This window comes from Cydia pomonella, chromosome 10 (genome assembly GCF_033807575.1).
Source record: "Cydia pomonella isolate Wapato2018A chromosome 10, ilCydPomo1, whole genome shotgun sequence".
NCBI lineage: Eukaryota > Metazoa > Arthropoda > Insecta > Lepidoptera > Tortricidae > Cydia > Cydia pomonella.
Window position 1 is genome coordinate 14,298,953 of NC_084712.1, and position 15,613 is coordinate 14,314,565.

The 15,613-nt window shown below is 38.3% G+C and overlaps 1 protein-coding gene across 1 annotated transcript in view; it reads left to right on the forward strand.

Annotated features, from left to right (window-relative positions):
- The window catches only part of LOC133522194 (phospholipid-transporting ATPase ABCA1-like), a 42,885-nt gene that overhangs the window by 21,092 nt on the left and 6,180 nt on the right, over positions 1–15,613 (forward strand). The window contains exons 10-28 of the mRNA XM_061857425.1: positions 1,190–1,284; positions 2,714–2,846; positions 3,465–3,694; positions 4,087–4,252; positions 5,136–5,369; positions 5,721–5,862; positions 6,429–6,526; positions 6,755–7,146; positions 7,893–8,102; positions 8,310–8,414; positions 8,700–8,871; positions 9,494–9,619; positions 9,932–10,055; positions 10,279–10,400; positions 11,063–11,187; positions 11,468–11,639; positions 12,321–12,482; positions 13,190–13,347; positions 14,482–14,578. Coding sequence (XP_061713409.1) covers positions 1,190–1,284; positions 2,714–2,846; positions 3,465–3,694; positions 4,087–4,252; positions 5,136–5,369; positions 5,721–5,862; positions 6,429–6,526; positions 6,755–7,146; positions 7,893–8,102; positions 8,310–8,414; positions 8,700–8,871; positions 9,494–9,619; positions 9,932–10,055; positions 10,279–10,400; positions 11,063–11,187; positions 11,468–11,639; positions 12,321–12,482; positions 13,190–13,347; positions 14,482–14,578 — 3,063 coding nt within the window. The remainder of the gene's footprint in view (positions 1–1,189; positions 1,285–2,713; positions 2,847–3,464; positions 3,695–4,086; positions 4,253–5,135; positions 5,370–5,720; positions 5,863–6,428; positions 6,527–6,754; positions 7,147–7,892; positions 8,103–8,309; positions 8,415–8,699; positions 8,872–9,493; positions 9,620–9,931; positions 10,056–10,278; positions 10,401–11,062; positions 11,188–11,467; positions 11,640–12,320; positions 12,483–13,189; positions 13,348–14,481; positions 14,579–15,613) is intronic.

Here is a 15,613-nt window from a genome sequence, read left to right on the forward strand (position 1 = left end):
CATTATTTTTTATTTGGTATACTTATATCCATGTTATTTTTATCTGTGTGAGTGATTTCATTCATTTGATTCACCACTTTATAATGTTCAATGTACCTAAGGCAGATCCACTCCTAGAGCAGATCGTACTTAATGGAACATTCAGCCACTTTCTGCACGTGACCGTTTTGGCATTACCTGCCTTTGGATACCTGTACCTATATTTGAAAGAAAGATTATGCCACAGTCTGCTAAAAATTTAAGTTTTATTTGAGTCATCGAGATCCTGACCTGCACGGTGACTACGAGTTTAAGAGACGAATCCACCTACGAGTTTTTTGGCAACCCTAAAACAGGCCGTTTCTTTAAACCTCTTAGTGCTTGGCTATTGTAAAGGACGGACTAACTTTACAAAAATAGCACTCTTCAAGTTGACGATTTATCGTTTCAATAATAAATTAGATATCAGTTTCATGGCATGACATTGAATACCGATGCGTGTGTCACACCGTTTCTACATAAATTGCGTAAATATTCATTACAAACTATACCTTAAGTACAAAAAAATTGACGTGTTCAATTTCGGAGTATACTCGTAGCTGTAATAGAGATCTTCAACCTTAAGAATTACATACAAAAAGCCGTAGTAAAATTTGATGATTTTGCCGTATGTATCTCATTCTTTGGTTTTTTGGCACGGCTGACGGGAGCCTGGGGTCCGCTTGGCAACTAATCCCAAGAATTGGCGTAGGCACTAGTTTTTTGCGAAAGCGACTGCCATCTGACCTTCCAACCCAGAGAAGGTAAACTAAGCCTACTGAGATTATTCCGGTTTCCTTACGATGTTTTCCTTCAACGAAAAGCGACTGGTAAGTACCAAATGATATTTCGTACATAAGTTTCGAAAGACTCATTGGTACGAGCTAGGGTTTGAACCAGCGACCTCCGGATTGAAAGTCGCACGTCCTTACCGCTAGACCAGACATGGCGCATAGCGCTTCTATAAAGTCCATACATGCTTTCTTTTTTTTTCATCTACCTAGCGTTATCCCGGCTTTTGCCAGGGTCCACTTTCTAACTTGATTTTCTCCAAACATGCCATATGAAACAAAAATTGTTCAGCATTCATAATGACTTAATAATACAAACCTATTAATTATCGTCTGATCTGATACAAACATAAGTCATGAATATAAATATTTACTTTCAGATTTTGCTAATAATTCAGATGCAGAATATAAAAATGCGTTGCTGAAAGTGGTTCATGACGAAGAACCAGATGCAATACCCACGGTCAATATTAAAGTAAGTGATGCGATTGTTGCTTTTTAGGGTTCCGTAGCCAAATGTCTGTCTGTCCGATTCTGTCACAGCCACTTTTTTCCGAAACTATAAAAGCTATACTGTTCAAACTTGGTAAGTAGATGTATTCTATGAACCGCATTATGATGTTTACACAAAAATAGAAAAAAAAACAATAAATTTTGGGGGTTCCCCATACTTAGAACTGAAACTCAAAAAATCTTTTTTCAACAAACCCATACGTGTGGGGTATCTATGGATAGGTCTTTAAAAATGATATTGAGGTTTCTAATATCATTTTTTTCTAAACTGAATAGCTTGCGCGAGAGACACTTCCAAAGTGGTAAAAAGTGTCCCCCCCCCCCCCCCCCCCGTAACTTCTAAAATAACAGAATGAAAAATCTAAAAAAAATATATGATATACATTGCCATGCAAACTTCCACCGAAAATTGGTTCGAACGAGATCTAGTAAGTAGTTTTTTTTTTAATACGTCATAAAAAAAATAAAAAAATTTTTTTTCATCAAACCCATACGTGTGGGGTATCTAGGGATAGGTCTTCAAAAATGATATTTAGGTTTCTAATATAATTTTTTTCTAAACTGAATAGTTTGCGCGAGAGACACTTCCAAAGTGAAAAAATGTGTGTCCCCCCCCTGTAACTTCTAAAATAACAGAATGAAAAATCTAAAAAAAATATATGATATCCATTACCATGCAAACTTCCAACGAAAATTGGTTTGAACCAGATCTAGTAACTAGTTTATTTTAATACGTCATAAATGGTACGGAACCCTTCATGGGCGAGTCCGACTCGCACTTGGCCGCTTTTTTTTCCAATAATCACTACAAAAACTCATCAGCGTAGGAATATTGTTTATAATGAAAATGAGAATATTTTTATACCTTTTTATAGAGGTAGAGATATTGACATATACTATATCTAAGAACGGGCCTTACGGACAATAAGAAAAGTACAGCGATATCACGCACACGAATTCGAGCAATCGTGCAGTCTAACGCCGCCGCAACGCGATTGGTTGATGAGTTCGCACCACGCGCGCGATTGGTCGCAACTAGTTCCGTTAGACTGCACCATTGGCTCGAATTCGTGAGTGACACCACTGAACTAGCACCATTCTTAGTGCCCGTAGGGCCCGTCCTTGGCCGGTTATTTCAGCATTACATCATTATCGTAGAAAACCATGATAGAATATATTTCCAATCGATCGTATCGTAAATTTATTTGAATAATAAACAGTAATTAGTAATGTAAATAGGCTATGAATAATAGAGTATCAGTAAGCTATTATATTTTACGAGGAATCTTCTTTAAAAAATAAATTAGCTTCTATGCAATTGAAATTAATCATTACTGAATCAAAGAGTCACTTTAATGCTCCTTTTCAAGTGATTTTATTTTTACTTTCAGAATCTTACAAAAATTTATAAAGGACGCAAAAAAGCAGTAGACAATTTAAACTTGCGAATATACGAAAATGAAATCACTGTATTATTAGGACATAATGGAGCTGGGAAAACAACAACGATATCTATGCTGACAGGTAGGTAAATATTAAAATCTCTTCACACAATACAAACAATGCAACTATACTAACAACAGACACCAAGAAACAAAGTATGAGACTTGTACACAATGTAATAACGAATATGTTAGACAATAAGATAGACTTATTATTTATTTAAACAGAGACCAGGCTCTCATTGCTAAAAAAAAAGCCTTTTTAGTCTCCTACCATTTTTTATCATCGTGGACAAATTTAACTGACCTTCGAAGCCTTATTGCAATGAGTATTTGAGTAAGGACCACCCCAGACTAGCGTCTCTCGAGCGTCGACGTCTAATCAACTCTATGGCTGCTGCTCGACACAACGTTGACGCAACTGCGCAGCAACGCCATTTTCCATAGCGCTGTGACTAGACGCCGACACTCAAAAGAAAATGTGGGGTGGCTCTTTTAAGATCTTTAATCCATCCAGATGTATTTTAATTTTAATCTCTAATGGCGTTATTCATAAACGCGTTACTGGCCTGAATTAGCTACGAATCGATTGTCTTTATCTGTCATTTTGACTTATGTATTTATAAGAAAGGGATAAAACGTAATTTAACTAAATCAGGCCCGTAAAGTTTTATGAATAAGGGGGTAAATGTACAAACAGGTACCGTGCCACCAACATCAGGAACGGCGACGGTAAGCGGCTTCAACATCGTAACAGAGACGGAGCAGGCGCGCAAGTCGCTCGGCATCTGTCCGCAACACAACGTGCTCTTCCCGGACCTCACCGTCGAGGAGCACCTCATATTTTACTCCCGGTTAAAAGGAGTGTCGCCTAGTCAGTTACATAGCGAAGTAGATCATTTTGTTAAGCTGTTGGAGTTGGAAGACAAGGTAGGTTTAAACATTGAAAAGTTGCATGCTCGAAAATAATAAAATAATACGTACTAATAAAGAATATTTCGCAAGCGAATGAAGGATACTCGATGAATTTGCCTCATAAACTGTCCATATTTGATTGACTAAACAGGTAATACGAAACCAAACTCTAGATGCTTGATTTGAGAATTAGGTACTCAATCCTAGCTAATATACTCGCTAAAGCTATTCTTAAATATAAGCAACTAGCGGTTAGATGTTCGCGTGCAACATAACATGAAATTAGAAAACTTCATTAAGGAAACTACGTAGCTACGATGTACCAATAATAATGGGCACATTTGCGCTAGTAACACATAGGAGTGCTACCAAAAAATGTTACAGACATTCTCAACTATTTTCAACAGAAAGACGCATTATCAAGTAATCTATCAGGCGGGCAGAAACGTCGACTCTCAGTCGGGGCCGCAATGTGCGGGAAGTCGCGGGTTGTCCTACTAGACGAGCCCACTTCTGGTCTCGACCCGGCCGCCAGGAGGGGCTTATGGGACCTCTTGCTCAAAGAAAAGAAAGGTCAGTATTTTCCTATAGGTAATTTGGAAAATGTAAAACGGTTGCTTGTTAACCCTTTATTGCATGTCGTATAAAATTATTTGTTTTAATTTGAACTTTAATATCTGTCAATAGAGTTAAATATTTTAACTGCCATATATGGCTTCGTATGCACTAAGGGAATAGCCATGTTCGACTGTTCCCTTTTAAGATTTAACATCTATTTTGCACTCCAGAGGAATAGCGTATATTTCGGATTTTACCGATACTTTAGTAGAAAATTATACACAATTTGGAGGTAATCTTAGAAGTAACTAATTTTAAAACTAGTCAAAACTATTTGCCCTATTTAGCAAAGCAGATAGAGAAATTAAATGCGTACCTATACCAAAACTGATATATGTAGTTAAATTGGATAATGCGCGTAGAACAAGAACGCCTGCTCCAAAACAAAAAAAAAATACTCAGAAAGACACTTTCACCCTGAAATACCTATATCCTAGTGACTAGAACCTAGTGAATAGTTAAGTCCTAGCAAAGATAATTGAGTATAGAGGCGTATTGTCAAAGTAAATTTTGTAGCCAACTAAATTTACTGCCATCTTTTGACACAAGACTAAAACTCTTAGTCCTGTGTCGAAAGATGGCAGTCTCATATTTCCTAATGCCAAAGTTATAGCGCCATTTTTCGAGGCACGTTTTTTTCTTAGCCGTTATTTATCTTATACGAAACGAAGGTATATCTTTGATCCTAGGCACATAAAGCGTACTCTCAAAAGAAACGCCTTCCAATTCGTACTTTTGGACTTGTTCCAAGTAACCTTACTTATACAAAACTCTTATTCGTAATACGAGTAGGTACTACACGCGTTGTAATAAACACAATGATATAATTTTCTTAAAGGTCGCAGCATAATCCTCACAACGCATTTCATGGACGAGGCAGACGTCCTCGGCGACCGAATCGCCATCATGGCCGGTGGTAAACTACAATGCAACGGCACGCCATACTTCCTCAAGAAACATTACGGCATCGGCTACAAACTAACCATTGTAAAGGCCGAGAACTGCAACGTCGACGATGTGACGAGTTTCTTCAACCACTATATACCGGATATTAAGGAAAACTCTAATATAGGTAATTATCTATTTCTTAGCTTTATTCAGCAACAGATGAAATACATTCGTTCACTTTTTTAAATAAATATGGCTTGTAAAGTAGTTCTAGAACGGACTTCTCTAACTTACACGCGTGGCCTTGTGATCAAGTAGCCTGACTCAGCTAGGTATGAGCCAACTAATCAAAGTGACTTTACATTTTTTCTACAGAGTGTGTAATCATTTTATTTCATTTAAGCCTTATTTTGCGTATCGAGCCCCAAATATGATCGATTTTGAATTAAAATTCAGACTTGTAATAAATTTAAAATGAATATTACCGGACGTACTTTCGTAACTATATAAAATTGTATCATGTAAACGTTTCTAGGTTCCGAGTTAACGTATATCCTACCAAACGAGAACGTTAGCAAGTTCCCTGAAATGCTGAAACAATTTGAGGAGAGAAGAGAAGCTTTGCATGTTTCAAGCTACGGTCTTTCGGTCACCAGCCTCGAAGAAGTTTTTATGAAGTAAGTTGTAAAAGGAAATTAGAACCAATTCTAATTGCGATAAATAGGATTCGATTCCGGAAAATAGAACTCGACACTCTGTTGTCAATACCATAATAAGGGTGTATAACTTCAACCAATTTTGGGGTTTTCCGTCATATCACACATAACCGGAATCCATTCGACAACTGGTTTGAACGTATACATACATGCATGAACGTATACTATATTGCATGACAACAAGAAGTTTTAATGAGTGCATATTACTATTTTGCCTTTTTTAAATGCAGTTATGAGTATTTCTTTTATTGAACGAGTTTAATAATCATTTATTTTAACGCTCGTCGTTCTCAGTCTAATTTTTTTGACTATGTGCCAAATCTAGATTGAAGTCATTATAAACATATATTTTTATACATAAAAACGTACATCCTGTAGATATGTAGTTCTAATATGAAGCAGATTTCTGCATACGATACCATAATGCTTAGAATAAAGGAAGAGTGGAAAAACTGACTGTCGGTTATGCGACTGAGTTTTTTCAATATTATTTTATTTCTAATAGTAATTTATTTAAATAACTCCAGAGTGGGAGCGGAAAAAACAGATGGAACTTCATCTATTGATCTGAAGAACATGCATAATGACCACGCTATAGTACCTATGGACAAACACTATCAAAACAGTAAGGCTGCAAAACCATTCGTATTTTCACTGCTTTTCTTATCCCCTCGAGCGGTATAGCAATATTTTACGAGTAAAGGCAAGTTTTGAATATTAAAAATGGCGGCCGCCGCTCGCGCGGTTCTCGAAGAACGTTAATTTCGAGGGATCTTGCCGCACGAGGGGTTATCGTCGCTTACTTTTAGTTATTAGTCGGCGAAGTAACATTAACTGTGACTCATCATTTCAGATTTAGATACAGAACCGATACAGAAAGAGAGAGGATTAAAATTGCTCAAAAACCACATAAAGGCTATGTTTCTTAAGCTAGCATACAATTCGACCAGGAACAAACTTACAATGTTCATACAAATTATATCACCAATCATCAACATATGTTTATCAGTAATTATAGCGAGGTCTTGGAACTTTATTCGTTCGTTGCCCCCTTTAACACTTAGTTTGGAGAGTGGGTTTAAGAAAACGCAGACACTAATATCGTCCAGTCCTGACATAGAAGCTGGTAGTATGGGCCAAAAGTTTCAGAACGCGTATAAAAATTACTTCAAGCAATCCAAGTACCCTGGCATGTCATATAATGACATCGCAACAATGGACATGGGGCATTACTATCTGAAGCTGGTATGTTTTCTCACCGTTAGATTTAAACGATTCTTAAAATGCACGCGCCTTTATAATTATTTTAATTCCTGATCTAAGAAAAATCTATCGGATCGTACAGGTAAAAGCATACTAATCGCACCATCATTGCGTACCCCACTATTGTACTAATCGCTAATGCATTTTAAGATTGGTTTAACTCTATTTGAACATCAATTGTTTACTTTTTTGATTAGGTATGTTAGGCATAATTTCAAGAGAAATACAGCATTAGTGCAAACAGTGTACTAGAACGTTATCACATTCACTGCCAGTGACCCGCTAAGCGGGTTCTCTGTTCGTAGGCGCTTTAGGGTACAATGCGGATAACCCACGTAAACCGCATTTAATGCGTTGTTTAAAACGCATTAAAACATTGTTATGACAGTTTAATGTACCTAAACATGCTGTTTGTGCTTCATTTCCAATTAATTTGCACTAAGAGATAAATAACCATAATAAGAGAGACAAGTCATTGTCACAGCTCGGTAATAATAATTATTATATTTTTATATAAATATTGACAAAAGACGATATCGGCCTAATACGCCTTTTCTTGCAAACAACATCCTGCTCATCCATTGGATGACCCCAGCTAACGTTACTTAGAAATCGGACTCCATTACTTATACTTAACTTTCGAGAACAAACGAGACAACTTTTGTTTTTCGACATGTGTATAACCCATTAATAAAATTGTAAAACGTTTAAGGGTTACCGTTTTTCAGAGTAGAGAGGACCCAGAGCGTGTTCACTACGAGAACGTCATAGGCGCAACGTTTGAGCCCGACTCCATCACGTGCTGGTTCAGTAACTACGGGTACCACGACTCTGCCATCTCGCTCGCACACGTGGATGATGCTATGATGCGTGCTGCTCTGCCCGGAAGCTCTTTGAAAATCGTCAACCATCCGTTACCATATAGCATCGAGAATCTTGTAAGTTTATTGGATACCTCTTGCATTGCATACATTAAGGGCTAATTCTAGAAATACAATTTAAGCGCCTGTGGCACATTCTTACAATTGATGGACTGATCACTATGAAACTTTCCGACCGACCGACCCTAAGCTTCGTAAAACACAGAGTTCGTTTTCCGATTGTGAATTAAAGTTTAAATTAATTTCCTATTTTTATTGTTGCAGCTGAGAGTGATGGCCACTGGTGGGACTATGGGTTTTCAATTTGCATTCAACATGGGATTTTGTATGGCGTTCGTTGCATCGTTTCTGGTGCTCTTTGTGATTAAAGTAAGTCAAACGAATGTACATTTTTATACACTGGCACACCCAGTTGATCAGTAGAAAAATCGGCAATTCTAAAAAATGTAGGTGCAAAGGTTGTCCTCCCATAGATAATTTTAATTTCGCGCCACTAATTCTGACAAAGTGTATCTGAGTATATATTGAAAGGCCCAGAAACATTAGCATTAGACCTAGAAAAAAAAAAGTTAAATACTTTCTTTTATCTTATCACGCGATAAAGGCGTATTATTTAAATAGCTACTTTTTACTAATAGAAATTTGAAATACCAGGAGCGCATAAGCGGCGCGAAGCTCCTTCAGCGCGTCTCGGGCGTGCGGCCAGCCGTTCTGTGGGTCTGCGCTTTGGTATGGGAGTGGATATGGCTATTGACCATCCATCTTACCATCATCATCACTCTGGCGTGCTTCCAAGAGGTTACGCTATCCACGCCAGATGAACTAGGTAAGTGATCTTCTAGCTAATCTGTTGTAAATTGTAATACCAGGAATGCATAAGCGATCAAGCTTCTCTAGCTCTAGCTTACGGTTTGTCGTCATGTGGGTGTATTTGTATGGGAGTGGACATAGCTACTGACCAATCTCACCATCATTTTCATTCACGCTGTTCACGAATTAGGCAAGTAATGAGGGTAGTCTTGAAATAGCAGGATCGAGGAACGTATAAACGGTACGTAGCTTATCTAGCGCGTCTCGGTTCTCTCGTACGTATTTCTTGTTTGTTTTGGACTTCTTCTAAACCGCACTTCGCTAAGCTGCACTGAGGAAGTCTAGGACAATGAAGTATAGCTTTTGTTGAATTTTTTACTTGTGTACTACTGCGACCCTAATACCAATGTACCAATGCCATATTTATCCAAAACACAACAGCATTACTTCCTCCGATAATTGTGGTCAAAGGCATAGTCAAGTGATGAGTGGAAAAACATCAGTGTTTGATTCGACAATCTGCACTTAATAAAAATTTGCTATTAGATATCTACAATTCGAAATGTTGCTTTAAAACCTATGCTAAATAGGTTTGATATGGGCAAATTTGTTATTATTTTATTTTTGTCTAATTGCAGGAAGAGTGCTATTAGTTCTCATGGTATTTTCGATAGGAATTATACCTCTACACTATGCAGCGTCTTTCTGCTTCGACGCAGCCGCTACAGGGTTTTCAAAAATGTGCTTCTTTAATGTATTCACGGGTAAATGTGTTCATATTTTTTTAACCCCGTACTTTATTTTAAATAGAAAATAGTTTTTGAGAGTATCCATATTTTTGTTTGCTTTAAATGACGATACACACTTAATAAATTGAGTTTGACTTAGAATATGGCATATTAAAGAAGCAGTGGCGGGCTTTCATAGTACTTGATTTTCAGAATTGGATGATCTCACATCACTGCATAGAAGAGTCAAATCACATTAACTTCATATCACTTTATTGTTTTATCTGCGATAACCGCTCTCTCCCATTCTAGTCAAACCTTTATGCTTAATTATAACACGTATTTCAGGATGCATGCCTTTCCTCATCACGGAGGTGCTGAGACTGCCAGAAGTGGGCAGCCCGTTCTATGCAAACTTGTTCGATTGGATATTCTCCGTGCTGCCACTTTACTGCTTATGTAGAAGCTTAAGGTATTTTTTTATCTTCAGCGTTTCCAGTGTTTGCTTTCTTTTTAAACTGAAAAAATAGGGCCTTCCATTGGTTCACTTTATGCTCCAGTTTCTGTTTGTCCTCATCTGTCAGTGCAATGTCATCAGCGTACATCATAAGAAATTCACTTCACCATGGCTACAATTTTTTTTTTTCATAAATAGGGCCATGGGTATTGCTGAAATTAATTTGTTTCATTCCCAGAGATATGAGCGTGTCAGGGTTCGCGCTGACAGCGTGCGATGCTCTCTGTGACCAATTCGTGAACATAGAAAACTGCACGAGACATACCTTATGCAGCAAGTTGAACATCAGCGTGTGTTGCAGTAAGTGCTAATGTTTGGACCTTTTGAACGAGCTTTGCTCTTCCCTTACCTTTACCCTTTGGATGAAGGACTAACCTGTGTTAGGGCAACTGTCTATAACCACCAACGAATGCCGACTCCGCCTTATAGTGGAGCGCCGCGGGGTCGCTATCAGCATTCGACCGCGTGAGGTTAACCGCATACGAAGCCATATATCAGAAATATTGATTGTGTAAACTGTGTAGGTACAAAAAGTATAACATGGTATACTTTGAGGAGTATCAACAGTTTTACCCTTTTCGGGCATACAAATTATTTTATCTTAAACTAAATTGTAATATACATTCTTTATATGGCGAATAAAGTTAAAGTTCAAATTTAAAAAAGTATTTTATATTACATGCGATGCGGTAAGGGGACTTACCTGGCGCTGCCCCTAAAAAGATTCTATATAACCTCTTGACAAGCAGAAGAAAACGTGATATGGTGACTTAAAACTTCAAACTAAACTTAAGCTCCAAAGATAGCATAGAAAATCCGTTAAAATTTTAACGTTGTAACATACAGTGAGTTAAAAATTTGAAAGAAATTGCGGATTTCAAGAGCAGTTTAAAGTGGATCGGTCAGGTAGGTTAATTACTAGTTTACTACCGTTTTAGTATAAATATATTGCTTGTTTCCAGTTGAAGACTACCCATTTTTGGACTGGGCAGAGCCCGGAGTCGGTCGATATCTGTTCATGATGGCCTTCATGGGAGTGTTGGTCTTCACCGTTATGCTTCTCAAGGAATACGAAGTTATGAACAAGGTCAGTGCACTATCCTTTCAGAATAGCTGTTTTACCCTTTCGGAGTAATTGCCGAAGCTGCAGATTGTCGACATTATCATGGTTAATTTAAATTAAAAAATAGCTATTCTTATATGTAGATACATATTTTATTACCCACATAAAGAAATCTCGCACGCTCAGTTTTTTAAGTAACACATTACATTGATATTAGTTTTAAAGATGCGGCGAAACACTTTATATGCGGTATCTGGTATAAAGCACCAACTAATAAATTTATAATTTATTCCATTAATTGTAGGTATTCTACAAGACGAGCCCGCCACCGCCGCCGCCCGACAACGATGAAGACCAAGACGTCAGGCGCGAGCGGGCGTACGTTCACTCTCCCATCTCGGCCCGCGACAGTCTCATCTGCAGAGATCTCACTAAATATTACGGCGACTTCCTCGCCGTCAATAGGCTGTGCCTTTGTGAGTATACCACACGATACTATAGCAGACGACGTCTAGCGTGAGCGGGCGTACGTTCACTCTCCGCTCTCGGGCCGGTACAGTCTCATATGAAGAGATCTCACTAAATATTACGGCGACTTCCTCGCCGTCAATAGGCTGTGCCTTTGTGAGTATATCACACGATACTATGGCAGGCGACTTCTAGCGTGAGCGGGCGTACGTTCACTCTCCGATCTTGGGCCGGGGCAATCTCATATGAAGAAATCTCACTAAATATTACGGCGACTTCCTCGCCGTCAATAGGCTGTGCCTTTGTGAGTATATCACACGATACTATGGCAGGCGACTTCTAGCGTGAGCGGGCGTACGTTCACTCTCCGATCTTGGGCCGAGGCAATCTCATATGAAGAGATCTCACTAAATATTACGGCGACTTCCTCGCCGTCAATAGGCTGTGCCTTTGTGTGTAACTGCGTATATGCCATGTGCCATGAATGCCACGATTAGATGACGACGGCAAAAACCCGAGTGTACGAGCCATCATAAATACACTTGAAATATAGATTTCATTGGGGTCTGGTTCTTGTTTCCATAGTTTTCTGTCAAATGCGATTGACAATTCAAGATGTGATTGCTAAGAAATCAGCCGTGTATAAGCGGTATTATAGTAATATAAATTATTCTGTTACTCTATTTTAGCCGTACACAAAGCTGAATGCTTCGGGCTACTCGGGAACAACGGCGCCGGCAAAACCACCACATTCCGAATGCTCACCGGCGACGTCAGAATATCCAGCGGAGACGCCTTCGTTCTCGGGCTGTCCATCAAGACGCAATTGCAGCAAGTCTACAGACAGATAGGTACTTGTTGATGTTACTATACTGTGTTATATAGCTGTGTAGTAAGGTAGGCATTGGAGAGTCTCCGATGAATTGTTTGATTTGATAGACACTGTCTTCACCCCGTGGAAACTGAATGATTACCCGCGATCAAAGAGAACTCGAAATAGAGGTGGATTGTCAAGAAAACTTTGTAGCCACAGTCAATTTACTGCCATCTTTCGACACATGATTAAAACTTTTAGAACACCATTGGACTTTAATCCTTATTTTTGCGCTATCTAATAGATCAAAGGGCAAAGGTATGGCGGCATCGTTTCGAGCGATGGCGCCACAACCTTTGGCCTATGCTGGGTAAGATGGCGCCACGTTTTGATATTTAACAAATTTAACACATATCAGTGAAATAAGAAGGATCAGAGCCAATGGCGTTCTAAAAGTTTTAATTATGTGTCTAATGATGGCAGTAAATTTACTGTGGCTCCAACATTTTCTACTCTTCAACCTCTATTTCAAATTCTCTTTGCCGCGATGACGCAATTTTCTCCAGCGTAACATCGCATTTTCCAATTATATCTAATGGTAGTTATTGCATTGTATTATCGAGTTAATATTATTACCTACCTTCAATTATTTAATTTGAAGTTTGTTTTTCTATCTATTGTCTTAGGAGTCATTTTCGAGGTTTTCAGTTTACTCCATTAAAAACACAATGTTTTATTTCCCAGCATACTGCCCTCAGTTCGACGCGCTGCTAGACAACCTGACCGCACGCGAACACTTGCAAATATTCTGTCTCCTCCGCGGCATCCCGACGCGGCTGGGCTCCGACCGCGCCTGGCAGCTCGCCAACGCGCTAGGCTTCGCTAAACATTACGATAAACAGGCTTGTATTCACTTACCACTTACATCTTTTAAATTTTGTCTTTTTCTAACAAACAGAAATGTCAAAATGACGGATAGGGACAAACGATTTGGTCTGTATGTTAGATTGGATAGATGGTTATGAATAACTTCATAATGGGGACTACTTCAATCCATCACAATCTGCGGGCCTACCGCGAAACAAGAGATTCGAGCGATAATGAGGCAGATTACTAAATTTCGATTTTCGCGTTTTCCGGTAGGCCCTTTGTAAACAAACCGCCCTGTCTATTTTATTATCTGAGAAAACCTGACAAAAACAGTTTAAGGCTCAGTATGTATAAGTTATGTCTACAGTATAGGGTTCTTCAAAAAAGGAGTGTACAGGTTTTTAAAGGGTCGGCAACGCGCATGTAACACCTCTGGAGTTGCAGGCGTCCATAGGCTGCGGTGACTGCTTACCACCAGGCGGGCCGTATGCTTGTTTGCCACCGTCGTGGTATAAAAAAAAAAGTTACTTTATGGTGTAAGATAGGTGCTAGTGCTGCACTCTGGCGACAGAACATTGCAGTAATACCCCCTATTATTGTGGCTCGGTGGTCTTAGCTATAATCTGTGTCTGTAGATGTTTAAATAAAAGTAAACAAACAATTTGTCCATTTTCGGGTAGTTATAATATTTATTGGTTAACCAACCAAATACAAAACCGCCTGTATCTGTCACTGAACGACCTAACTTTAACTTACATTATTTGTTCATGTAATATTTTCATCTACACTCAACTGGCTTAAGGAGCCATTTGACGGTAGATTTTGTTTACTTTTATTTAATTACCTATAGGTACAAAGTATAAAAGATCAAAACCAAAACCTGTCCCGTTCCTGCGCATTTCTTCCTATTGATTGATTATTTCGGATCTTCTGGGTACCGACCTTGATAAGTCTCAGAATTAGTAACTTAGAAAACGATATTTTTGAAATCGCGAGTATCTACTAAACGATTTTCGAAAGTTAAAGTTAATGTATGTGTGTGTATGTGTCAATATTCATCCCACATGGTAGTGCAATTAATTTTAATTATTGTATTTATAATGTGCTTGTCTTTGAATCTCAAATTCTCTACGGGATCATAATAACCCAGGATTTTACTTTACCAGGTGTATCAGTGCAGTGGAGGCACAAAAAGAAAGATCAGCACAGCAGTGGCATTAATGGGCGACTCACAGCTTCTTTTCTTAGATGAACCCACAACAGGTAGTATTTTATTATCCCAATATTAGTCAACAAAACGTTGATGTATTTTTATAATTTCATCTAAAAATGCAAGCAAAACGCGTTTTTTTTTCGATCTCTAGTCATCTTACACATTAGTAATATGTGACATACCGCATAAAATGCTTCATTCAATGTATACTTGGTCAAGCAAATCTTGTCAGTAGCAAAAGGCGGCAAATTTGAAAAATCGCGGGGTAGGAACACTGTTTTCGAATAATTCCAAAATCGCGTGTTATCTATGTTTTTTTTTAAACGCTAATTTCTTTATTTCAGTCACTTGCATAAACTTACAGCTAAGGATGCCAAAACGCTTATGCGGTAGAGACAAATATACACATTGAGGATCAAACACAGTTAAAAAAAAACAGTACATCTGTTTTATCTGTGGAATGTGGATAGTGAATGACAGCCATCATGTTTGTTTACATTCTGAATCGTTGCTATTTCAAGAGAAATTTCTGCTGTCATCATTAAATACCAATATATTGAATAAGGTTGTGCATGAACTTAGCAAAGTCAAGGTGCCTACAATATACAATAACGCTCGTTGATCGTAAATATTTGTAAATTTTGAGGTTATGATAATATGTTTTGGTTCGATGTACATTACTGCTTTACCAACGCAATACTGCTTTTTGAGTGTTGCCCTACTTTACTTTACTGTACATTGCTACTGACATACTTTGCTTGACAGACATAGTATACCGCTTCCCCCCCCGCTTCCCATGCTCCTACCGACTTGCTATCGTGTCAGTAAAGAAAATCAAAATCCAATTTTAAACTCTAAGATCGTTTTTTGACTGGCAAATTTAACTCCGTGGTTTTTTTATATTTCCAAAATAGTTGTACAGCATAACAGTATATACTAAGTCACTTTTTAGGGTTCCGTAGTCAACTAGGAACCCTTATAGTTTCGCCATGTCCGTCTGTCTGTCTGTCCGAGGCTTTGCTCCGTGGTCGTTAATGCTAGAAAGCTGAAATTTGGCATGGATATATAAATCAATAAAGCCGACA